Genomic DNA, 26,950 nt, shown 5'->3' with positions numbered 1-26,950 from the left:
ATTTCACCATCATTTGTAAATAGAATACTGGTTTCTTTGTAAATCTGCAGTTTAGTGACAACGAAGCGACAGGTTAGAAACAGCAAACAAAATCATGCTTAAATGGCATTTGGTTGACTTTGAAACAGTTGAAACAAAGTTGAAACAACTTTGAAATGGCAGACTTTGTCAAGTCGGGGTTGATTAGATTTAACATGTTTAACCTGATTAAAAAGATGGTTCGGAGAAACAGCTTTAACAATGAGACGTAAAAACGAGTACTAGGCTCCACCTTGATCTTATAAAGAGCAGTATTGATTGTTTATTTTTTTTGAAACTTTGCAGCATTAGTTACAAATGACAAGAGTAAAGCTCCCGAACAACAGGAGGCGGTGCCAAACGAGGGTTGAATCAGGTCAAGAGCGTTTGGCGCGAAAATGACGCCGTCAGCCGGACTGCGCGCGCAGCCGGGGACCCGCAGGTCCGGTGACCGAGTGTTTTTTGAAAACTCGGAGCGGGGCCGCTATTGGCCTAAAATGGCCACGTGACTAACGGTCGCGGGAAAGCCGCAGTGTTGTGGCGTGTGCGCGGGTCGAGTGACTGGGAGAGGCGTGAGCCGAGTAACCGACACCGTCGTGCACACGATCGGCCGCCGGACCGTCCCTCAAAACCTGCCGTTAGTTTGTGTCACCCAGACTGGTCTCGGGTCTGTTCTGCCCGAGTTTGGGCCGCCGCCGCCTCTCGTTCTGCCTCTGCCCGAGCTGCTGGTTTCCAGTCGACATGAGTTTCCGCCGAACCTGTCTGAAGGCCGGCACCAGCCCCGGCCCGGCCTCCCGCTCCCTGGTGCAGAAGCTGAACTTCTCCGGCAGCGACGAGGAGGAGGAGGACGGCGGTAACAGCACCGAGGATTCGGCCTTCCAGGAGTCGCCGGACCCCGAGCGCAAGTACGGCGAGGGCGCTGACGGCCACCGTGCCGAGGACGAGGAGCTGGAGATGGTGAACCTGAGCTGGGAGGACGGGTTCGTGAGCAGCCCCTCCCCCCTGAAGGGCCGCCGCGACTACCGGGACCGCCGAGACATGGAGGAATCCTCCAGCTCGCCGCTGCGAGAGGGCGGCGAGCGCGAAGAGTGCAGCTCCCCGATCCGAGAGGGCGGCGACCAGGACGAGTGCAGCTCCCCCATCCCGGACTGTCCCGACACTCCCCCTCATAAAACCCTGAGGAAGCTCCGGCTCTTCGACACGCCGCACACCCCCAAGGTGAGAGGCTCCGGGGTTTGCAGCTAAACTCTCTCAAAGGGTTTAAAGATCCTGGCTTGGCAGTGATGGTCAACTGTCGATCTAAGTTTTTAAATTCCGTTTTCTCTAGTAAGGGGATAGTTCGCTCCAAAGTCGATATTTTCTCGTTTTATTGCCTGTCTGCTTTGTCTTCGGACGGAGGTTTTTCTGAGACCTGTCCTGTGCGTGGATTGTTGACTTTATCAAATTGCTGTGTAGCTCTGCCGTGTTGAACTGTGGCAGTGATCGTTTCTGTTGCCAGACCAGTGGAGTTTAAGTCCTTCCATGTTTAGGCGTGATCAGCAGCAAAGACAATGGGGATCGTTGTACTTTTTGTCTGTGGGGACAAAAAGCTTTTTGAAAGTTGTCCGAAAATTTATGTTTAGTCAGTTTTTCTATCAATTCGCATATCTCCAGGCAAAACACAATAGATTAAGGGAAAAACATTCATAACAAGTGTTCCCTCTGCTTAATTTTCCCTGGACAGTGAAAGGCATTTTTATGGGTGGGTGTGAGATCACGTAAGGCTGGCAGATTTCTTTCCTGCGGTATGGCAGTGAACCAAATGTTGTTTTTGACAGCCCAGTGTTTTCACTGTCACTACCACTGAGAAACAAATTGAGTAACCTGGATCGAAATTTCTTTGAACTGCCCATGGTGGGGATCAAACTTGTCTGTGAATCAGTGAGTTGGGCCTCTGTCTATTAATCTTTTAACTGCTACACTCGATAGTAAACAGGATTGACTTACCTGAATACTGACATCTTGCACTACTGTTGGGTTATGAAGTAATGGAACCCCACTGCCGTATATACTTTAAAACTAACTTTGATCATTTGATAAAGTTGGGTTTTAAGTGTGAGTTTTTGAAGGACAGTGTTTTACTAGAACTGTAAATAATTAAACTACGGTGAAAATCTGCTAATTTTCAAGGTACAGTATGTGTCTAATTTTTGAAGGAAGCATTTGTCTCCTGTCATAGTTTCATGATTACTATTGGATTGCTACAGCATTTTGACTGTCAAGCTTGTGATCTTGAGGTTGGTGGGATATGTGAATAGTTTGTGAAATCATTCTGTACTGCTGGTGAATATTCAGTAGGTTTTGCTTGTAGTTTATTGATCTATTTGTGAATTTCTTCTAAGTACTGTTTCTAAACATTTTGTCTTCAAAGGAAGGGTAATCAGACCCTTGTTATATAATTGAGACTCTTGTCTCAATTATATAAATTAACAATGCTAGGGAGTTCAGCAGATTAATGTTTCATGTTTGTAAACGTTGATTAGAGTAATGGTGGTGACTTCAGTTGTTGGCATCATGGCAATAGAGCATACACTTTGGGTTCAATCCAATCATCTGTCGTGATGGATTTAGATTTTTCCTGCATATAGGATTTCTTTGTAAGTCCTTTTGCCAGTGGTTTATTTTGTTGGATGAAAAACACACGAGAAAAGTTGTTCCATAACTGCATGAAGTAATGAGAGAGTTTGTAGTGTGGTTTAAAAACAAAGAATAAACTTAAAAATGAATTTGTAAATGAATCATCAATATAGTTTCATCCCAAGGTACTGGCAAATGCTCTTGCATGAGCAGATATTAAGTTATTGACCATTTTTATATTGCGGGATTTAGGGAAGGAATTTTGAGTTTCAATTCGTTAAGGTATAGGTTCCTATTTGTTATTAAGTAATGTATGAATCTTAAACATATTTTAAAACACCAATAAATATTCTTGAATGTAGTTTCAGATCTAGGTTCCTTTTAGCATCTGTCTGCAGGATGTTAACCCTTTGTAAGACAATTTAGCATCTCTTGTATTATCTCACTGTACTGATGTGTTGACCTAACCTATGTGAATGTGCTGAACCTCAGTTCATGTGACAACAATGAACCAATTGCCTTTTTGAACTAAGACATAGTTTCATAATGAGGGTTTAAGATGAAACTGAGGAGAGCTTTCCTCTTGCCCTAAATCTTTGGAATTCTCTAGAAAGCTGTGAAGACTCAATTATAAACAATATTTAAGGAGAATTTGGACAGATACTTGGTTTGTGTTGCAATTTGGGGGTAATGGGAAATGGTACAAAAGTGGAACCGAGATTCATAGTTCCATCTAGGTGAATGACGATGTAGATATGAATTCTTGTATGGAATAATATTTCTCAGAAATGGACTACTTCACATTCAGAAGAGTTAATGAAATTAAACATTTCTTTTGTAAAAGGAGTTGGCTCTTTAGGATGGGATGAGGAGATATTTCTTCAATTTGAGAATAGTGAATCCGTATGATTCTCTATCCCAGGGTACAGTGGGTAATCAGTTATTGTGTTCGTTCCAAATGGAGATTGATAGTGGTGTGACATGGACTGATATCAATTTCCCATGAGATTTGCTGTACCCCAGTATCTACTGTTATTGAATTGGCTGAAGACCATTGTATATGGTTGTGCCTTTCTTGGGTTTGTGCTGAGCCTTTTGTTAAATGTAAAATGGTTTGTGGCTATTTGTGCTGGAAGTGGTAGGACTTCATCTTGTCTGTTATTTGTGGAATTGCTCAAACCATTGGAATTATTTTATTATTTTACTTTGCTTCAGGACATTCCAAAACTATGGAATTCTCTTCAACTATTAGTTTATTGATTTATGAGACAGACTGTTAGATACATTGTCTGTTACTTTAATTAAATTGTATAATGATTTGATAGAGGCAATATATTAGCAGAAGGCTATCATTATGAATATGTATGCCAGTGGTGTTGTAAAAGGCATAAACTTTTCCATTTAACTTTTCTGAAAACTATTGGGGCTTGATTCTGAATGGAGTTTCTTAAATGGAACTGATATAAACCCCATTATTAGAACTTTTATATTTTGAATGTGATCTAAGGTTATTAAAATGAGGCTGCTGTTATATCTTTTCAGAGTTTATTATCCAAAGCAAGGGTTGCAAGTTGCCTGGGTTCCAGCTCAGTTAGACGTCGAGGAGGGGCACTTTTCAGGAATGTTGAGCAGTCTGAGAAAATGCCATGTGATTACAAGAATAAGCCCCCCCATGTCAACATTAACCCGTTTACACCAGACTCCATGTACTTCCACTCTTCTTCATCTGTGCACTGTCGAAGAAGGAAAAGGACGTATTGGGACGGGTAAATATTGAAACTCTTCAGTTCTGGAAAATTTTTAAATTAAGATTTGCACTAAACACTTTGATATGAAAATGTTTACTACCTTCCATACCCTTCTGACGTTCTTGTGCCAAATGTTATCTCTTGAAGAGCTGTTAACAGCTGTTGCATGCATGCACATAAAACAAATCAAACTAATGTGGACAGTTAACGATGACTGGTCACCTTTGTTTGACAGCTCTTTGACTACCTGAGCTACACTTAGCATTTACTAAATGGAGATGAAAGTACACTTACCACTGATATTGCTTGTGGTTTTTTATTTACAAAGTCATGCCAAATGCTGAAGGAGCTCAGCAGGCCAGACAGCATCTATGGAGGGAAATTAACAGTCAACATTATAGGATAAGACTCTTAACACTTCATGGGTCTTTATGGTGCCTGACCTGAGTCCTTATTGAAAATTATTTCTTATCAAAATCTTGCTGTGATGAAGAAAAGGCATTACATTGAGTCCCATTGTTTCACACATCTCTTTAAAATGATTATCCACTGTGTTTGACACCTAAATGCAATTTAGTACTGCATAACTCTTTTAAAGTAGATCCTTAATTATTGTGATACAGAAAGATGCCATTGAGTCAGTACCAGCTGAGGAATTCCATCAGTCCCCTAACCCTTGTGGCCGCAACACATTCTCTCAACCCACCCACTGCACTTCGGAATTTTTCATCATGTAAAGTGAGGTTTAATATATGATAGACAATTAAGATACCAAGATGGAGAAAAGCCAGAGCACCTGACAGATTAGAATCGGGTTTAATATCATTGACTTGTGTAATTTGTTATTTTGCAGCAGCAGTACAATACATATAAAAACTATAAATTACAGTAAGAAATATAAAAAATAAATTGAGTAGTGCAAAAAGAGAGCAGAAATAATGAGGTAATATTCATGGGTAGGTTAATTGTCCATTCAAAAATCTAATGACAGAGGAAGGAACTGTTACTAAAACTTGGTGTGGGTGTTGCTCCTGTACCTCCTCCCTAGTGGTAATAAAAAGAGAGCTTGTCTTGTGTGGTGGGTTCCTTAATGATGGATGCCACCTCTGAGGGATCATGTTTGAAGATGTCCTTGATGCTGGGGAGGCCAGTGCCCGTGATGAAGCTGGCTAAGTTTGCAACCCTCTACACCTTTTCCCGATCCTGTGCAGTGGCCTCTCCATACTAGATGGTGATGCAACTAGTTAGAATGCTCTCTATGATAGATCTGTAGAAATTAAATCATTGTAATGATCTAATTCTATATTTAATTGTTATAGAATTATATATATATATATAATAAAATAGTTATTTATTATAACTTAGTCTTTATTATGTATTGCACTGTTTTGCTGCCACAAAACATTTCACCACATGCATCAGCAATAATAAAACTGATTTTGATTCAATTACTCAAATGTACGTAATACTGAACCTCCTAACTTTTCTTCCAGAAGGTGGCAAAACTTAGTCCATTTTATGCTAATGTTTTCTGTGACATAATTTCCATTTTTATTAGATACATGGATGCAATTGCCTGTGCCTTTACTTTGATATATCATGTGTTTGATATACCATTTGTAAATGATTAACAAATCATTTCATATTTTATACCATAAAGTAAAATATCTGCATACTGCTTGGTTTTATAACCTAATTGTTTTAGGTTTCTGTGCAGAGAACTAATGGATGGAAGTGATGGGGAGCTTGATGATGAAAGTATCCGGCCAGCAAAGGTATTAATAAAATGCTTGTTAAATATATTGCTATGTATATGTCAATGAGAAAATTGGTGTCATGAAATTGTAAAATTATAGTGCAGGTGCCACTTAGCTCATTGTGTTCATGCCAAAAATGTTGGTGTTTTTTTTTCTGAGTTCAGTAACAGCCAATCCCTTCATACAATCCATAGTATGAAGCCATGTCAATAGCACATACATCAATGATTGAGAGTCGGAAAGCAATGTTTATTTAATTTATCGCAAGTTCTGTAAGGGTGAATTTCAGTAACCTTGCAGACTGTTATATAGGGGTTGCCTCGGATTTAGGAAAGTAGGACAGTAAGAAATAGTTCTGGAAATACTCAGGTCGGCAACGTCTGTGAAAAATAATTAATATTTCAGATTGAAGGAAAAAACAATTTCTAGAGGGGGGTCGGGGAGGAATCGATGAATGGACCAAAAAGTTAGATCTTGTCAGGCTTAAATAGATTGAATGTGGGGAGAGTGCAATTTGAGCACCAGATTTTAATATGATTGTTCCCATTTCTTGATGACAAAATTTCTTGTTGAACAGCAGCAGGTAAGCGGCCCTTGTAGTGAAGAATCATTGATCTGGAAAAACATGTCTGATTCTCTCTCTATACATGTTGCTTGAACTGAGTTTTTAACACTGATTCAGGTTTCCATCACTGTATTCCTTGCTCTCTATTAAGCTTATAAGTGAGCATCACAGTGTTACATTTAGACTGGTTTCATTTTTAACATGCTGCATCTAAGCCAAGGTTGTGTTTTAGTTGATTGTGGTGCTATTGAATAATCAACTGAAAATTGAGTCTTCATCTGATTATTCATATTTATACAGTAAACCATGAAACAAATTGAGTTTAATTTAATGCTTCTGATTTTTATTCCATTCTTCATAGAGAATTCCAATTACTGAAAGCAATATGAAATCGCGATATACAACAGAATTCCATGAGTTGGAGAAGATTGGATCTGGAGAATTTGGTTCTGTTTTTAAATGTGTGAAGCGACTCGATGGCTGTATTTATGCCATAAAACGCTCGAAAAAGCCATTAGCAGGTTCAGTTGATGAGTAAGTAGCTTCTATTTATACATACACATCTGCGACACTATGTACAATTCAAAGTTAGATTTTATAATGTCCTTCTGATGGGATAGAGTAATGGTTATGGAAAAAGAAAGAATACAGCCCTTTCCTCTTTCTGTGCTAGTGAATTGTTTGAATCACTTTTTTGATCCAGCTTCTTCATTTACCACCCAAAAATTAATAATTATATGTCTTATTGCTATGAGGATAACTGGCCCACAAATAGATCATCTTCTAAGCTTGAATTCAGCACTTGATCACATTTGTCTTCTGGTTTATAGAATGTGCATACCTGAAACAAATACTTCTGTTGATGTTACTGCAATACTGGTTATAGAGCCACAGAACATTACAACACAGAAACAGGCCTTTTGGCCCTTGGCTGTGCGAAACCATTTTTCTGCCTAGTCCCACTGATCTACATCTGGACCATATCCCTCCATACACCTCTCATCCATGTACCTGTCCAAGTTTTTCTTAAATGTTAAAAGTGAGCCCACATTTACCACTTCATCTGGCAGCTCGTTCCACACTCCCACCACTCTCTGTGTGAAGAAGCTGCCCCCTAATGTTCCCGTTAAACTTTTCCCCCTTCACCCTTAACCCATGTCCTGTTTTTTTTTCTCCCCTAGCCTCAGTGGAAAAAGCCTGCTTGCACTCACTCTATCTATACCCATCATAATTTTATATACCTCTATCAAATCTCCCCTCATTCTTCTATGCTCCAGGGAATAAAGTCCTAACTCAAATCTCCCCTCATTCTTCTACACTCCAGGGAATAAAGTCCTAACTTATGATGAAGATCTTATTTCATTTTTTACATATAGACAGAATGCTCTACGGGAAGTCTATGCACATGCAGTCCTAGGTCAACACACACATGTAGTTCGCTATTATTCGGCCTGGGCAGAAGATGACCATATGCTCATTCAAAATGAGTACTGCAATGGTAAGGTTTTAATCCAATATTTTTAACTTAGAATAGCATGTGCTGTCAATATGTTCTGAAGAAAATGTACTTTTTAAAACTTAAAACTTATTTTGCAATTTATTAATTTGGGACATCTTGAGCAGTGACATTTTGTATATTTTTATTTGAAAGGTGGAAGCTTATCAGATGCCATAGCAGAAAATTACAGGAATAGGCGATATTTTAATGAGCCAGAGCTAAGGGACCTGCTACTACAGGTTGCACGAGGTCTAAAATACATTCACAGTATGTCCCTAGTACACATGGATATAAAGCCAAGTAAGTGTATAGATCCCTTAATGCTCATCTTTTACTGCTTTTGTCCACATTTAACTTTTTGTAATTAAGTACAATGTTTAAAAGAATTTTTTTGTTACCATACGCCAGTACAACATGAATAGACTACAATTTTCCTTGTGTATTTTAAATTACCTTAAGCCCTATATCCTCAGTAATCTCTTTTTATAGACCACCTACATTGGCCCTGATTTCAGCAATATTTTGTGCATCAATCTTGTTGGCAGTTATCTCAATGACCTCTGCCTCCCTATTTTTTCTCCAGTTTGGACCTCAGAGGCACCTCTATTTTCATTAATTGTTAGCATCTGTTCTTTCAGCTGCCCAGGATTTATTTTGGTTACAATCTGACATGCACCTCGCCCTGACACACCTTGAAATGTAACTCTTGTGTTAGAATGCTGTTTCTGGGTTTTAGCTCAGCATTCAGTGATATTGTCCCACAGATTGGGTGAACAAACTCCTACTGCTTGGTCTCAATACGTCACTGTACAACTGGGTGTTGGACTTTTTAACGAACAGACATTGGATAATCAGGATGCACAACCGTTTCTCCCTGTCCATTGTCCTCAACATGGGTGCCCTCCCCAGGGCTCTGTGCTGAGCTTATTGCTGTACACTCTGCTCACATGTAACTGCCCAGCCAAACACTTCGTTAAGTTCAATGTGATGATACAACAGTGCTGGGGCTCATCAATAACAATGAGAAGGCATACAGAGAGGCGGAAGAGCTCGAGGCCTGGTGCCAGGAAAATGACCCCTTATTTACAACAAGACAAAGGAGGTGGTTATCGACTTCAGGAAAACTTGCACCTCACACTCCTCTACATCGGTGACACAGCAGTGGTAACTGTGAACAGTTTCGAACTTCTGGGATGCACATCACACAACCTCACATGAACGTAATCTACACTGTCAAGAAAGCTCACCAACAACTCTACTTCGAGGAGGCTGAAGAGAGCTGAACTATCCACGTCTATGCTCATGCCATTCCATATAATGCGCAGTGGAGAGCATTGTGACAAACTGCATCACTGCTTGGTACGAAAACTGCACCACGGCAGACAGGCAGGTTCTACACAGACAGTCAGAACTGCTCAACACATCACTAGTACCAGCCTACCTGCCATCAAGGATGTATACAGAAAGGTGGTGGAAAAGGGCCAGTAGCATCATGAAGGACTCCAGCTACCCTGCTCATGGACTTTGTCCCACTCCCATTAGGGAGGAGGCTACATAGCATCTGTGCCAGGACCACCAGACTCAAAAACAGTTACTTTTCCCAAGAGTCAAGGCTGATCAACACTTCCACCCACTGACTTGACCACTACTTTATTCTTACCTGTTAGTCACATTATGTTCAGCCTAGCATCATTTTATGGAGATACATTTAATCTATGTATATTAGCTATCTTGTGTGTTTATATTTATTGTGCTTTTATTATTGTGTTCTTTATTGTTTTTGTGCTGCATGAGATCTGGAATAGCAGTTATTTTGTTTCACTGCTGTACAGGAACAGACATTAAACAATACAGGGAGCGTGTATTTTTTTTACCAGTAAAACACTGAGTTGCTCAACATAGGTTTAAGTCCTAAATTGTACTAGGAAATGGTTAGTGTTTTAAACAAGTAATATTTGAGTGTGGTGCAAATGTTTTTTCATTTAATTTAACTTCAAATTGTACAGTACAGTTGTGGTTTTTATTTTGCTTTTATGAATCTCATTTAGACTTATCACTGATTATTTGGTATTTCATATAATCGTAATAAGTTTATCAAAATATCGATGCATATACCTCCATCTAAAGTCATTTGATACATGTGCAATAATTCTGATTTTTTTTTTCCTTTTTTCGAAGTTCAAAGTACATTTATTATCAAGGTACGTATACATCATACACCTTGAGATTCATCTCCTTTCAGGCAGCCACACAAAAAAAACCCCAAAATAACCCATTTAAAAAAAAACTCGAACACCTAATGTGCAGAGAGAAAAACAAATCATGCCAACAATAAAAGTAAGCAAATAGCATTCAGAACAAAAGAGAGTCCATATGCACGAATTTCAGAGCAGGTTATAGCCTCAGCTCAATTCAGCACAGAGCCAAGCAAGCGTTGTAGAGCAGAATTGACCTGACCCAAGCCTCTGGTCTGACACCCTTCCTTTTCAGTCCATCTGGCCCAGCATTTAAATTGTCAAAACATCAGGTTGTTCCTTGTACTGGGACCCATTACCTAGTACACTGTGGGCCTGGATCCTGCTGCCACATTTCAGCCGGTACACAACCTTTTCAAATTGGCCTGGCACTTAGATTGATCAAACCTCACTCTCGGTTTTGGTGGATGAGCCTCAAATCTGCCTCACTTTGCCTCGACTCTGTCTGGACTGGCTCGCACCCATACGTTTCAACCTTCGACTCATCCTTGCCTCTGCTTGCCATTTGTTTGCAGTGATAATTTACTGTAGATTTTACAAGAAGTTTTATTAATAAAGTGTTTCGTTGTATTTTTTGCCACCAGTAAGTAGTCATTGGGCTTCATCAGCACCATCTTAAATCGGAACTCAGTGTCAGCCAAACATACTGAAGGGTGCTCGTCCTTATTTATTATACCTGTGATGAAACTGTTCAGTCCAATAGTTCAGATACTAAATTTGGAGGCTTCTGCCCTTTTCAACAAATAATTTTCAAAAATTCTAACTTGGAAAATCATTTGTAAATGTATGTACAGAGCTGCCAGAATGTTAAAATTCATTGCCTATTCCTAACTATTATTTGTATTCTTATTTTTAGGTAACATATTTATATCCAAAAAATTAGTAACTAATTCTGTGGCAGAAGAGATGGATGATGATGACTGTATATTGTCGACAAATATTGTATATAAAATAGGTAGGATAATTTCCAAATGTTAAATGTGAAATATAGGACTTTCCTGTTTGTCATTGTGGCAGTAAATGCAGAATAAATGGTATTGGAAAAATTGCTTAAGGGGTAGTGGGTTCATTTTTCTATAGAAAGGTGCGTTGAGGCGATTTATAAAGGTGGTAAAGGTAAATTTAACAATTTTCAAGAAGGGAATCATGCATGTATACTCGGTGGCCACTTTATTAGGAGTGGAATCTGGTATGGTTTTCTGTTGCAGCCCAGCCCACTTAAGGTTTGTATTGTGTGTTCAGAAATGTTTTTCTGCATACCATTGTTGTAGTGTGTGGTTATTTGAGTTACTGTCATTTTCCTGTCAGTTTGAACTAGTATTTTCCTCTGACCACTCTCAAAAACAAGGTGTTTTCGTCCACAAAACTGCCGCTCACTGAATTTATACACCATTCTTTGTATATTCTAGAGAGCTGTTGTGTGTGAAAATCCCAGAAGGTCAGCAGTTTTTGAGAAACTCAAGTCATTTTTTTTGGCACCAACAAAGTCACTTGGATCACATTTCCTCCACGTTCTGATGTTTGGTCTGAACAACTCTTTACTATATCTACACATTTATGCATTGAATTGCTGCCACATGATTGGCTGATTAGATATTTGCATTAAGGAGCAAGTGTACCTAATAAAGTGGCCACTGAATGTATTTAAAATAGAAATCAGGTGGTAGACTACTGAAATAATGGGAGAGTAGGACTAATTGGGAACCTTTTCCAATAAAAAGAGCTTGATGATGGACTGAATAGTCTCATTTTAGATTGGAAGATTTGATGGAAACATGGTAAATAAATTATTTTATAAAAATTAGGTGACCTTGGACATGTTACTCGTGTATCCAATCCTCACGTGGAAGAAGGAGATAGTCGATACCTGGCCAATGAAGTACTACAAGAGGTAAGTTTTCTTCCTGTTGTAGTAGGTGTATAGAATCTATGTAAATAAGGAAATCTAAAGAAAGATACTAAAATTCTAACTCCTCCCCAGTGTTTAAAAAAAAAGTTGATTTGTAACTTAAAATGTGGATTTTTACTGTCAGAAATTTTCATGCAAGCATCGCTAGCTTTTACATTGATCTTTTGAATGCTAATAGTGGAATATTTGGGCTGATTGACCCAAATAAGAATAGTTAGTCAGGGAAGATGCTGATCTGAAACTGATGTATTTGGACCTATGACGCTTGAATCAGGTAGCTTGTTTGAGTAATGTGTTAATATTTCAAACTAAAATTGACCATTGCAGTTTGAATCCACCTGTATAAACGTAGAAATACTGCCTGAATTTTTATCTGATACTTTTGTCTGTTCCATCATAGTAGATGGTCTTTGTGCGAGTTGAAGTGGTTAGCAAATAATCAGAGTTAATTTCATTTGAGTTTCTTTTGTGGTTCCATTTATTCTCCCAATGACATCCTTTCAAACATATTTCAGGATTACAGATATTTGCTAAAAGCAGATATCTTTGCTCTAGCTCTCACTGTTATATCTGCTGCTGGTGCAGAGCCATTGCCAAGAAATGGGGAAAAATGGCATGAAATACGACGAGGAAAGCTTCCTACAATTCCACAAGCATACTCCCAGGAAATTTTGGATTTATTGAAAGTAAGATTTGGTTAGAAAATTTGTTTTCTCTATCAAGATTTTCAACTATGTCAGACTATTGTAAATAATTGATGTTTCAATTGTTTTTTTTCAGTTAATGCTTCATCCAGATCCAGAGAAACGACCCACAGCAGGAGCTTTAATCAGACATTCAGTGCTGCTTCCGACTGCAAGAAAAAGTGCTGATCAACTTCGGTTAGAACTAAATGCAGAAAAATTCAAAAATGCACTGTTGCAAAAGTAAGCACATTAGCCAACTATACTTTGGATCCCATGTACTTCTTTGTCACTTGAACTTCCTTCATGCATGAATACAGGATGTCCCTAAGATGCAGACACCTGGAACTGTGGACTCTTGCATATGAATGAGCTTCCATAATAGTGTTACATTCAGAAGTCCAACTTGTGTATATGTGTATGTTTGTTCTTAGGAATGACAGAACTGGCTTTCATTTTCCACTTCTAGTAGTTCTTCTTATCAATCTTGCACTTTTGTGCTATTCATTACAATACTATGGAAGTGTGATGCTGAGTAATTTTTTTATTATTGTGCATTTTTCTATTATAGACATTTGTGAAAACATAACCAGTTTGTAATCCCAGGTGGCCTGTAAATTAATGTTGATCATAGAATTTGCAAATTTCATGATTATTTTAGCTTTTTCTGCAAAGGTAGAATCTGATTTTCAGAACAGTGTTATTTTGTTTGTTTAAAAGCTTATTGTCTGAGCTCTACAGTGATATGGGGGGTGTTAGATAATGAATAACTAAGCCATTCACATAAGAAATGTATGAAGCCCAACATGTATGTGTAGTGTATAGGCACATCTGAGTTGTTGTGGGCACAAGCAGATATCCTGAAAATGTCAGCACTTCTGCCCTTGCTATTTACATTGAGATTGTACAAGTCTATAAGACATTGGAGCAGAATTAGGCCATTCAGCCCATTGAGTCTGTTCCGTTATTCCATCATGGCTGATATATTATCTCTCTCCACCTCATTCGTGTGCCTTCTCCTTGTGTGTAATCTTTGGTATGTTTATTAAATAAGAACCTATCAACCTCCACTTTAAATATATCCAATGACTTGGCCTCCACTTTGTCTGTGGCAATGAATTCCACAGATTCACGACCATCTGGCAAAGGAAATTCCTCCTCATTTTTATTCTAAAGGGGCATCCTTGTATTCTAAGGCCTGCCCTCTGGTCCTAAGCTCTCCTGCTATTGGAAACATGCTTTTCCTGACCACTTCATCTAGACCTTTCACTATTCAGTAGATTCACCCTCATTCTTGTAAACTTCAGCAAGTACAGACCCAGAGCCATCAAATGCTCCTTATATGTTGACCCTTTCAGTCCTGGGATCATTCTCGTGAACTTTTTCTGGCCCTCTCCAATGTCGGCACATATTTTCTTAGATAAGGGGCCCAAAACTGCTCATCATATACCAATGCCTTACAAAGCCTCCATATGTGCAGATGGAGTTAGAGAAATTGTCAAGGTTTGCACTAATTTTAGTTTCATTGAGCTTACATTTTTTGTCCAGAAAATTGTATATACAAAGGGTTATGGGGCTTTCAGTCACTGAGACTACATTAAGTCTGAGATTTCTGTGCATGCACAGTCAGATTCAGAAGACCAGGACTCGCTAATGAATTTGGAAAGCTAATTGTACTGTACATCATCCCAGCATGGGGTTTCTGGTGTGTATTTTAGTGCTAAGGAGAAAGAAAATAATATTTAACTTTAATGTTTTAAATTGTTTCCAATTTTGCGACTTGAATGCCTTGAAATCTGATTTAACTTAAAATCCAATGACTTTTATAGCTGCCCTAGCTTTACCTGTTTTGGATTGGGCTCTTTTCTGCACTACCTGAGGTGTATTTGGGAAAAAAAAGTGTTACGGCCAGTGGTGTAGTGTCATCAGCATCGGACTACGAGGCGAATAATCCCGAGTTCGAATCTGGTTGCTTCCTTGCACACTTTCCATCCGTGCGACACAAGATGTAGAAAGGAACAACAACAATGCTACTGCATTCCTCCATGTGGAGGCCAGTGAAATTACACTGCTACATTTTGACTATGTAATTGTGGATGAACCAGCCCATGAGTGGGACTCAGCCAGTAAGATCTGTCCTTTGTTTTTGAATTTTTGCATTTGTTGCTTAGGCCCACAGCTGCTTTGGCACCTGAAGATTGTCCTTAGACTTTCCTGGTCTTTGATTCATAAATATGAAATGATGCTTTGTAGATATTGAGTGATTAACTAGTGCATACAATTGCAATGGGGTATTTATCATTACTAAATTGTAAAACTGTTTTTCAGTGCTTACTGAAAAAATATTCTTCCAGCTTATTTCCTAAGATTTAAGGGACAAAACACCTATGCTTTCCATAAACTTTGTGGTTTTTTTATTTCAGAGAATTAAAGAAGGCACAAATGGCAAAAGCAGCAGCAGAAGAGCGAGTGTTGTTTACTGACCGAATGACAACAAGGTCCACAGTGCAAAGTAACAGAAATACTCGGATCATTGGGAAAAAGATGAACCGTTCTGTCAGCCTTACAATTTACTGAAATTGTGTAGCTGGTTGTAACCAATTTTATCTTATTTTTTAAAATTTGGATTTTTTGTGGCAAGTCATTGGCAGTTTAGTTATCACACAACTGTAGGACCCGTTAAGGATACTCGTACCTGCAAGATTTTATTGAGATGTAGCATTTCTGCTGCCTATGGAGTCTTAATTTTTTCTTTTATTTTTGGATTTTGGGGTTCCTTTTGAATAAAAAGGACAGATTGATTAAAGAATATATTGGGACATTTTATTGAGTGGCTCATGCACCATAAGTTCTGTAAATTTTCTGGGGTTTAGATTTTAAACCCACGTTTTGTACATTGGGAGTATGTACTGTAACCATGTTATACATTGTACTGGGAGCACTTTGTAGACATTTGAGATCCATGGCAAGAGCCTGTGGGTGAACTTGTCTTGAGAAAACCGCTGCTATATTAGTCAGTGTTGTACACTTGCTGTAAAATTTATTAGCATTTTAAACAATCATTGCTGTATTAGAAATAGGCTTTTTGGAATATATTTTTAATTATGTGATTTAAGGCAACTAACAGTTGTTCACCATTTATACTTGTGTTTAATAGCAGTTTTTGTTTTATTAAGCTAGTGCATTGTAGAAAAACATTGCACCTTGTGTTTCTTTAAGTGTTTCTATTTACTATACTGTAAATTGTGGACTGTCACCGTCTTGTCCAATAAACTGTACATTTGTGAATGTAAATTTTTGGTATGAAGTCTGTTAATGTGAGCATAAAATTACTTGAATGTATGGATTTGATATTTTAAAAATCCAGTAAATGGGAATTTTGGAGAATATCTAACCATTTAGTTAATGGAACCACTGATGGAAAATTCATTAATTTTATTTTTGTCAACTAAGATGCAAAAAAATTAATACTTTGATTTCTCATGCAAAGATTTTAGATAAATATTTAGGGAAAAAATTCCTCACAGCCAAGAACTTAAACTATAATAGTATATTTTGTAAACACAAAATAATCTGCAGATGCTGGGGTCAAAGCAACACTCACAACACGCTGGAGGAATTCAGCAGCTCAGGCAGCATCCGTGGAAAAGATCGGTGGATGTTTCAGGCCGGAACCCTTTGTGAGAATGGTATATTTTGAGTGCTTTTACTTGGAAAGAGAATACATTGAAACTGATTATAAGATAACACATCTAATCCTCTTTAAAGCAGTGAAAGGGAAAATAAGTTTGCAGCAAATATTCCTCCCCCAACCCCCATTCATAAGTGACGTGCTATGCCCAGTTCTTAAAGTACAAGTACAATGAATTTCTTTGTCTTCTGCTATCGGTAGGAAATTTATTGAAACTGTCATTGGAAACAACTACTTGGAGTGTACCAGCATAGAAAGATTAACAAATCATGATCTTTTAAGAAAACTATTGCAGCAAACTTCTGGAAGTCATTTGGCATAATTTTGTATAAATTAGCAAAATTGATATAAGAAGCAGCCTGTTAACTTTAATAGGGAATTGGTCAGGAGGTAGAAACATTTGGGGTTGATGGCTATTCAACTATTGGTGTCCGTTAGATCCATTATGGACTAGTAGTGCATGCTTGCATTTGTATAGATTCAGGTTGCAGAGTAAACCAGTCTTTAACTTATTGGCAAAATATACACTGTTGTATATTATGTGGGCCATAAGCTCATACCTATGTATAGGGTACATTCTGCTCTGTGATGTTGTCTGTGCTTGGTAACTATCTTGTGGCAGATCCCAAGGTTCTCCTGAACTGTTCAAGTGGCCTTTTCAATTCAGGCTGTCAACCCCATTCAAATCGATAAGATTGTGCGCAAGTATAGCAACCATGACTGAAATAAAGCCAAGGGACAGGTTGCAAAATGCCCCTGGCAGCTGGACTTTGAACAACTGAACCCAGCGGTGGAACACAATGCTCTGCGGCCAAATCAGATAGCACTTGAATTGGCACCTGATCTTAACTCACCTTTGACTTCTGTACTGCTGTGTGTAAATGCACTAATGGGATAAAGAGCACTTTATCTACCTAACTATAGGCAAAAAAGTATGATTTAGATCTACAAGCAACACACACAAAATGCTGGTGAACGCAGCAGGCCAGGCAGCACCTATAGGAAGAAGTACAGTTTACATTTTGGGCCGAGACCCTTCGTCAGGACTAACTGAAAGAAGAGATAGCAAGAGATTTGAAAGTGGGAGAGGGAGGGGGAGGGGGAGATCTGAAATGATAGAAGACAGGAGGGGGAGGGATGAAGCTAAGAGCTGGAAAGTTGATTGGCAAAAGGGATACAGAGCTGGAGAAGTGGGAGGATCATGGGATGATTTAGATCTGTAAGGACAAGCGAGCAAAGCATTTCATTAAAAACAAGCTTGGAGCAGCACTCAATTAGAGAGATCAGAAGCCTGAAGATGCAGTACGCTCAGGTTCACCGACTGAATAGAAAAGGCAGCGACTCATTGAGTTTGGAGCTTTGAGCAGCACCCAATCAGCGTACAGGATTGATTGACAAGAAAGAAAATTAAGGTAGGGTTTAGAGGAGTGGTCAGAGAGTGGTCTTTTTTTAGGCTTTGGTAAGAGAAGGCAAAAAAGCTGTCAGTTTTTTTAATCTCCCGCACAGTTCTATTGTTTTCTTTTATAGTTCATTTGGGAACAGTAGAGACACCAGGCAGGGTAGTGGAATGTGGGAAGGCAGAGGCACCTCCAGCATTCTTGACTACTTCACCTGCGAGAAGTGCATCCAGCTGCAGCTTCTAACACTCCACGTTAAGGAGTTGGAGCTGGAACTGGATGAACTCCTGCTCATTCAGGGGGCTGAGGGGTTGATAGGTAGGTCTTGTAGTAAGGTAGTTACACCCAAGGTGCAGGCCATAGGAAACTGAGTGACAGAAAGGGGTTAAACAGCCAGTGTAGAGTACTGCTGTGGCCATCTCCCTCAACAACAGGTATATCAGTTTGGGAACTGTTTGGGGGGTTGGGGGGGGGGGAAGAGATTGGCCTAGCAGGGGAAAGTCACAGCGGTCAGGTCTCTGGAACTGATTCCATAAGACAATAAGATATAGGAGCAGAATTAGGCCATTTGGCCCATCAAGCCTGCTCCACCACTTCACCATGCTTGATACATTTTTCCTCAGCCCCAATTTCCTGAATTCCTTCATGCCCTGACCAATCAAGAATCTTAACAACCTCTGTCTTAAATATTCTAGACTTGGCCTCCACAGCAGCTTGTGGCAATGAATTCCACAGATTCACCACTCTGGCTAAAGAAATTCTTCCTCATCAGTGTTATAAAAGGATGCATCTCTACTCTGAGGCTGTGTCCTCTGACCTTTGACTCTCACCATATGAAACATCCTCTCCATATCCACTCTTTCAAGGCCTTTCACCATTCGATAGGTTTCAATTAGGTCACCCCTCATTCTTCTGACTCTAGTGAAGACAGACCCAGAGCCATCAAATACTCTTCATATGACAAGCTGTTCAATCCTGGAATCATTTTCATGAACCTCCTTCAGTTTCAGAATGTCCTTTCTATAAGGGGCCCAAAACTGCTCAGTACTTTTATACTGTAGTACTTTTGAAATGAATGCTAACATCGCACTAACCTTCCTTAGCACAGACTTAACCTGCAAATTAACCTTTAAGTAATGGTGCATAAGGGCTCTCAGGTCCATTTGCACCTCAGGGTTTTTGTATTTTCTCCCCATTTACAAACCCCATTTCCAGAAAAGTTGGGATATTTTCCAAAATGCAATAAAAACAAAAATCTGTGGTATGTTAATTCACGTGAACCTTTATTTAATTGACAAAAGTACAAAGAAAAGATTTTCAATAGTTTTACTGACCAACTTAATTGTATTTTGTAAACATATACAAATTTAGAATTTGATGGCTGCAACACGCTCAACAAAAGTTGGGACAGAGTTAAAATAAGATTGAAAAGTGCAGAGAATATTCAAGTAACACTGGTCTGGAAGACTCCATATTAAGCAGGCTAATTGGTAGCAGGTGAGGTATCAGGACTGGGTATAAAAGTAGCGTCCATCAAAGGCTCAGTCTTTGCAAGCAAGGATGGGTCGTGGCTCACCCCTTTGTGCCAAAATTCGTGAGAGAATTGTTAGTCAGTTCAAAAGGAACATTTCTCAATGCAAGATTGCAGAGAATTTAGGTCTTTCAACATCCACAGTACATAATATTGTGAAAAGATTCAGAGAATTCAGAGACATGTCAGTGCGTAAAGGGCAAGGTCGGAAACCACTGTTGAATGCGCGTGATCTTCGAGCCCTCAGGCGGCACTACCTAAGAAACCGTCATTGTATTGTGACAATTATAGCCACCTGGGCTCGGGAGTACTTCGGAAAACCATTGTCACTCAACACAGTCCGCCGCTGCATCCAGAAATGCAACTTGAAACTGTATTACGCAAGGAGGAAGCCATACATCAACCCTATGCAGAAATGCCAGCGAGTTCTCTGGGCCCGAGCTCATCTCAGATAGACCGAAAGACTGTGGAACCATGTGCTGTGGTCAGATAAGTCCACATTTCAGCTAGTTTTCGGAAAAAACAGGTGTTGAGTTCTCCATGCCAAAGATGAAAACGACCATCCAGGTTGTTATCAGCGAAAGGTGCAAAAGCCAGCATCTGTGATGGTATGGGGGTGCATCAGTGCCCACAGCATGGGTGAGTTGCATGTATGTGAAGGTACAATTGACTCTGAGGCGTAAATTAGGATTTTAGAGAGACATATGTTGCCATCAAGGCGATGTCTCTTCCCGGGACGTCCATGCTTATTTCAGCAGGACAATGCCAGACCACATTCTGCACAGGCTACAACAGCGTGGCTTTGTAGACACAGAGTGCGTGTGCTTGACTGGCCTGCTGCCAGTCCAGATCTATCTCCTATTGAAAATATTGGCGCATCATGAAGAGGAGAATCAGACAACGGAGACCACGGACTGTTGAGCAGCTGAAGTCTTATATCAAGCAAGAATGGACAAAATTTCCAATTGCAAATCTACTACAATTAGTATCCTCAGTTCCAAAAAGATTAAAAAGTGTTATTAAAAGGAAAGGTGATGTAACACAATGGTAAACATGCCTCTGTCCCAACTTTTGTTGAGTGTGTTGCAGCCATCAAATTCTAAATTTGTGTATGTTGACAGAATACAATTAAGTTGGTCAGTAAAGCTATTGAAAATCTTTTCTTTGTACTTTTGTCAGTTAAATAAAGGTTCATGTGAATTAACATATCACAGATTTTTGTTTTTATTGCATTTTGGAAAATATCCCAACTTTTCTGGAAATGAGGTTTGTAGAAACGTCAACTTTTTCATTTCTTCTACCAAAGTGCATAGCCATACCCTTCCCAATACTGTATTCCATCTGCCAGTTAGTTGCCAAGTCCTTCAGTAACCTCTATATTTCCTCAAAACTAGCTGCCTCTCCACTCACCTTCGTATCATCTGCAAACTTTGCAATAAAGCCATCAATTCCATCGTACAAGTCATTGACATATAACATAAAAAGAATCAGTCCCAACACAGACCCCTGTGGAACACCACTCACCACCAACAGCCAATCAGAAAAGGCTCCAACTCTTTGCCTCCTGCCAATCAGCCACTGCTTTATCCGTGTTGAATCTTTCTGTAATACCATAGGCTTGTAACTTGTTTTGCAGCCTCAGGAGGAAGAAACTGAAAGTCTAATAGCCGGTTCTCATTTAGGGATTGGAGGTGGAGAGGGTCAGTAATTCCTTAACATTATCTTATCAGAGGGTCTTTCCTAGGACCAGCTTGTAGGTGCCATCACAAAGAAGGCACGAGGGCACCTCTCCTTTCCTAGAAGGTTGTGTGAATTCATCAGGTCATCAAAATCATTGACAAACTTCTATAGATGCATAGTGGAATGTACCCTGACCATGAAGGCAAACCCCACCCCACCCCCACCCCCACCCCCACCCCCCAACCATTGAGCACATCTACAAGGAGTGCTGTCACAAAAAGGACCCTACGATCTAGCAATCCATGACATGCTCCCTGCTTGCTACCGCCACTGGGAAGGAGGTACAGGACCCTCAGGTCCCATACCACCAGACTGAGGAACAGTTATTACTCTGCAACCATCAGGGTACCAGCATAGATAACTTCACTCACCTCAACTCTGAACTGATTCCACAACTTTTCAAGGACTCTACAAATCATGTTTTCTTTAAGTATGTACATAGTTATTTATTTGCAGTTCGTCTTTGCTCGTTAGTTGCTTGCCAATCTTTAGTGTGTAGATTTTCATTGACTATTGTATTTCTCCTGTGAATGCCTTCAAAAAATGAATCTACGTACCGTATACATACTTTGATAATAAATTTATTATTATCAAAGAATAGGACTTTGATTTTGACTTTGAAAACTGATCACAATACTCCAAACATGAAAACATCTGCAGATGCTGGAAATCCAAGCAACACACACAAAATGCTGGAGGAACTCAGCAGGCCAGGCAGCATCTATGGAAAAGAGTAAACAATCAACATTTTGGGCCAAGACCCTTCATCAGGTCTGGAAAAAAAAGATGAGAAGTTCGAGCAAGAAGGTGAGGGGGTGAAACCAGGAGAGGGGGAGGGGTGAAGAATAGCATTGGGAAGTTGATTGGCTGTTCTTCCCCTTCCCTTTCTTCTATAGCCTTCTACCCGCTCTTCTATCAGAGAAGGGGGAGGAGCACAGAGGGTGGTGATGGGCAGGTAAGGAGATGAGGGGAGAGAGGGAATGGGAATGGAGAAATGGTGAAGGGGTGGGGGGTGTTGGCAGTTACTGGAAGTTTGAGAAATCAATGTTCATGCCATCAGGTTGGAGGCTGCCCAGATAGAATACGAGGTGTTGTTCCTCCAACCTGATTGTGGCCTCATTGCAGCAGTACAGGACACCATGGACTGACATGTTGGAACGAGAATGGGAAGTAGAATTGAAATAGGTGGGCACCAGGAGATTCCGCTTTTTCTGGTGGACGGAGCAAAGGTGCTCAATAAAATGGTCTCTGAACCTACTGGGGGGCACTGGATACAGTTGATGACCCCAACAGACTCACAGGTGAAGTGTCACCTCACCTGGAAGGAGTGTTTGGTCTGGTAGTGAAGGGGGAGGTGTAGGGGTAGGTGTAGCACTTGTTCCACTTGCAAGGGTAAGTGCCAGGAGGAAGATCAGTAGGGAGGAATGAATGGACAAGGGAGCGATCCCTGTGGAAAGCAGAAAGTGGGGTGGGGGGAAGGAAAGATGTGTTTGATGGTAGGATCCTGCTGGGGATGGTGAAAATTATGGAGAATTGTGTTGGACGTGGAGGCTGGTGGGATGGTAAGTGAGGACAAGAAGAACCCTATCCCTGGTGGGGTGCGGGAGGATGGAGTGAGAGAAGACGTGTGTGAAATGGAAGAGATGTGGGTGAGGGCAGCATTGATGGTAGAGGAAGGAAAGTCTCTTTACTTGAAGAAGGAGGACATTTCCTTCATTCTGGAATGAAAAGCCTTATCCTGAGAGCAGATGTAGTGGAGATGGAAGAACTGAGAGAAGGGGATACGTGACAGAGTGGGAAGAGGTATAACCAAGGAAGCTGTGAGAATCAGTGAGCTAAAAAATGATATTAGTATTAGACCATCTCCAGAGATAGGGACAGAGAGATCAAGAGAGTGGAAGGAGATATTGGAAATGGAGCAGGTAAATTTGAGGGCAGGGTGGAAGTTGGAGGCAAGGTTGATGAATTTGACAAGCTCAGCATGGGCACAGGAAGCAGCACCAATGCAGTTGTTGATGTAGAGTAGGAAAAGTTGGGAAGTGGTAGTGGTGCGGGCTTCGAACAGAGACTGTTCTAGGTAGCTGACAAAAAGGCAGACAATACAACTATAGTCTGACCAACAACTTATAAAGCCTCAGCATTATATCTTTGTCTTTATGTTCTAATCCTCTCGAAATAAATGCTAACATTGCCTTTGCCTTCTTTAATATGGACTTAACCTGTAAGTTAACGTTTAGGGAATCCTGCATTTGGAATCTCAAGTCATTTTGCACCTCTGATTTTTGAATTTGCTCTCCAATTAGAAAATAGTCTACACTTTTATTCCTTCTAACAAAGTGCATGACCATATACTTCCCTATGCATTATTGCATCCACTTCTTTGGCCATTCTCCTAATTTGCCCAATTTGGCCATCTGCAAAATTGGCCACAAAGCCATCAAACAGCTCACCCTGCTGTTCTTGGGCACTGGTGTGACTGCTGTCCTTTTGAAGCAGGTGGGAACATCTGACTGTAGCAGTGAGAGAGAGCTTGACAATGTCTTTCAATACTCCAGCACAGTTGTTCAGCACAGATTTCAGTGCTCTGCCAGGTACACCATCAGGCTCCGACACTTTAAGTGGGTTCACCCTCTTGAAGGATGTTCTGACGTTGGTCTCTAAGACTGATCGCAGGGTTGCTGGTTTATGTGGGGATTCACAAAAGTGCAGTGTTATTCTCTCCTTCAAAGCACTGTACGCATAAAAGGCGTTCGTTTATTGGGGAGTGAAACATCACTGCCATTTATACCCTTAGGTTTCACATTATAGGGAGTAATGGCACGCAAACCCTGTCAAAGCAGTCATGTATATGTACCTCTGCCTCCCTTGATCAATACTTTGTCATCCTTACCAGAGGTACTGTGGTTCTCAGCCTCTGCCTATATGCTGGGAGTAGAACTCAGTAAGTTGAACAGCATTTGCTGGAGGGAAGGATTTGTTGATGGTTTGTATCGAAACCCTGCAGGAGATTTTTGTAGCTTCAGATTCCAGCAGCTGCAGTCTCTTACGTCTCCAAGCCTGGACAGGTGCTCTCAGTGGGACTTCCTGTTAAAGAAACACATATCAAAGTTGCTGGTGAACGCAGCAGGCCAGGCAGCATCTGTAGGAAGAGGTTCAGTCGACGTTTCAGGCCGAGACCCTTCGTCAGGACTAACTTCCTGTTAAAGAGTTCTGTTCATTATGCCTGCAGATGGATGCTATGTCCACTAGAGGGGGTCAAAAGAAAAAGTTTCTCCAGCTTTCTGGAACTGTTTAACATTCAGTAGGTATGGTTTTATTTTCAGTTAAATACACTCCTTAATAAGTTGAATAAAGATCCTGATCCATGATGGATGGAAGTTTTTAATCCCATCTTTCTTTGCAAGTTTGGGCAAATTTCTATTACTGAAAACAAAATTCTGTCCCATTTCTGAAGTACCTGTTTTAAGCTGTCTTTGGTAGATGCCCACTTGGTAACAAAATGTCCAATATTGTGCATGTACTAAAATCAAGAGATACTTCTCATAACCTGAATTGTGTACATGTATTATTTCATGTTGCTTGAATATCTTTTGGGAACACAATATTAAGGTAAAGCCAAAAAATAATCTTCAAATTAATTTATTTCTCATGCCGTATTTCAATAGAATGTTCATGACTAAAAGCAGTTGGATCCTGTTACACAAATTTCTTGAGTGTCTGACAAACTACATGCTATAGATGTCACATTCTCTGTAGAAGTTTACAGGCTTTTACATGCACTATAATTAAAACTAAGACTCCGGGCATTGGATGCTGCATGGTTGGGACCATTTGCAATTCTGGAAAGGGTAGACTCAAAGCTATACCTTTAATGGCTTTTGCAGAAGGCCAACAATATGCCGAAGTTGCATTCTATTTATCCATGAATTCCCTCTTTGTATCCTCACATGCACTATTGACTTTCTTAAGAAATACTAATTCAGTTATCATCTACGTTCCCTCGAACATGTCCTTACCTGAGAAATTACCTAGGGTTACCTACAGCCCTCTGTTTTTCTGAGCTCCATATACCTGTCCAGTAGTATCTTAAAAGACCCTATCGTATCCGCCTCTACCACCATCGCCGGCAGCCTATTCCACGCACTCACCACTCTCTACGTAAAAAAACTTATCCTTGATATCTCCTCTGTACCTACTTCCAAGCACCTTAAAACTGTGCCCTCTCATGCTAGCCATTTCAGCCCTGGGAAAAAGCCTCTGACTATCCACACGATCAATGCCTCTCATCATCTTATACACCTTTATCAGGTCACCTCTCATCCTCCGTCACTCCAAGGAGGAAAGGCCGAGTTCACTCAACCTATCCTCATAAGGCATGCACCCCAATCCAGGCAACAACCTTGTAAATCTCCTCTGCACCCTTTCTATGGTTTCCACGTCCTTCCTGTAGTGAGGCGACCAGAACTGAGCACAGTACTCCAAGTGGGGTCTGACCAGGGTCCTATATAGCTGCAACATTACCTCTCGGCTCCTAAACTCAATCCCACAATCGATGAAGGTCAATGCACCGTATGCCTTCTTAACCACAGAGTTAACCTGCGCAGCAGCTTTGAGTGTCCTATGGACTTGGACACCAAGATCTCTCTGATCCTCCACATCGCCAAGAGTCTTACCATTAATACTATGTTCTATCATCATATTTGACCTACCAGATCTTACTGTACAAGAGGTCCACCTAAGAGCCCGTTAACAGTGGTATGGCTGTCTTTCAGCCTTGTGGTATGTGCTTTCAGGCTTTTGCATTTTCCGCTTGATAGGCGGGCGGAGAAGTCTGGGGTCGGTTGTGTCTTTGGTTGTGATGGCTGCCTTACTGAGGCAGCAAGAAGTATAGACAGAGTCCACAGAGAAGAGGCTGGTTTCTGTGATGTGCTGAGCTGTGCCACAACTCTCCACAGTTTCTTTCTAGTCGCATGCAGAGCACCTGCCACACCAAGCCATTATGCATCCAGACAGAATGCTTTCGATGGTGTATCTTTAAAAATTGGTTTGTCTCGATGGGGGAAGTGCCTCATTTCTTTAGCCCCTTGTGGAAGTAGAGATGTTGGTGAGCTTTCTTAGTCATGATATCAATATGGTTGGACAGGACAGGCTGGTGGTAATGTTCTTTCTTAAGAACTTGAAGCTCTCAGCCTGTTCAACCTCAATACCATTGGTGTAGGCAGGAGTACATAAGTTGGCCCCCCTTCCCTGAAGTTAATAACCAAATCTTTTGCTGACACCATGTGACTAAGCTCTCCATCTCCTTGCTGCACTCTAACTCAGCGTTATTTGTGATATGGCCCACTACATGGTGTCATCTGTAAACTTATGGATGGAGTCAGAGCAGAATCCGGCCACTCAGTCATGAATGTACAAGGAGCAGAGTAGGAAGTGAGGACACAACCTTGTGGAGAACAAGTGCATAGAATAATCGTGGCAAAGATATTGTTGAATATCCTTACTGGTTGTGGTCTGTTGGTCAGGAAGTCAAGGATGTAGTTCC

The 26,950-nt window shown here is 40.4% G+C and overlaps 2 protein-coding genes and 1 long non-coding RNA gene across 4 annotated transcripts in view; 2 read left to right on the top strand and 1 right to left on the bottom strand.

Annotated features, from left to right (window-relative positions):
* The first annotated feature begins 293 nt into the window (after positions 1 to 293).
* On the top strand, positions 294 to 16,329 carry wee1 (WEE1 G2 checkpoint kinase). 2 transcript variants are annotated; one of them, XM_063061851.1, is made up of 11 exons: positions 294 to 1,236; positions 4,177 to 4,400; positions 6,100 to 6,157; positions 7,066 to 7,238; positions 8,081 to 8,202; positions 8,356 to 8,502; positions 11,314 to 11,412; positions 12,263 to 12,348; positions 12,882 to 13,052; positions 13,147 to 13,292; positions 15,473 to 16,329. In XM_063061851.1, the coding sequence occupies exons 1-11, from the start codon at positions 760 to 762 to the stop codon at positions 15,624 to 15,626; spliced, it is 1,857 nt and encodes a 618-aa protein (XP_062917921.1). In that variant the 5' UTR covers positions 294 to 759; the 3' UTR covers positions 15,627 to 16,329. The 2 variants fall into 2 exon arrangements, with proteins under 2 accessions (XP_062917921.1, XP_062917920.1); XM_063061850.1 differs by having other exon boundaries at positions 6,088 to 6,157.
* LOC134353663 (uncharacterized) lies at positions 1,255 to 22,054 on the bottom strand. Its single transcript, XR_010019649.1, has 4 exons — positions 21,966 to 22,054; positions 16,654 to 16,725; positions 4,677 to 4,751; positions 1,255 to 1,591 (listed from the first exon to the last, which is right to left on the bottom strand). It is a non-coding gene; the product is annotated as an uncharacterized LOC134353663 (long non-coding RNA).
* LOC134353662 (switch-associated protein 70-like) overlaps positions 17,986 to 26,950 on the top strand; it is a 154,688-nt gene continuing 145,723 nt past the window's right edge. The window contains exon 1 of the mRNA XM_063061853.1: positions 17,986 to 18,152. The gene's annotated coding sequence lies outside the window, so the exon portion shown is untranslated. The remainder of the gene's footprint in view (positions 18,153 to 26,950) is intronic.

This window comes from Mobula hypostoma, chromosome 11, assembly GCF_963921235.1.
Source record: "Mobula hypostoma chromosome 11, sMobHyp1.1, whole genome shotgun sequence".
Classification (NCBI taxonomy): Eukaryota; Metazoa; Chordata; class Chondrichthyes; order Myliobatiformes; family Myliobatidae; genus Mobula; species Mobula hypostoma.
The sequence above is the reverse complement of the archived record's forward strand: the minus strand, read 5'-3'. Positions and strand labels throughout refer to the sequence as shown.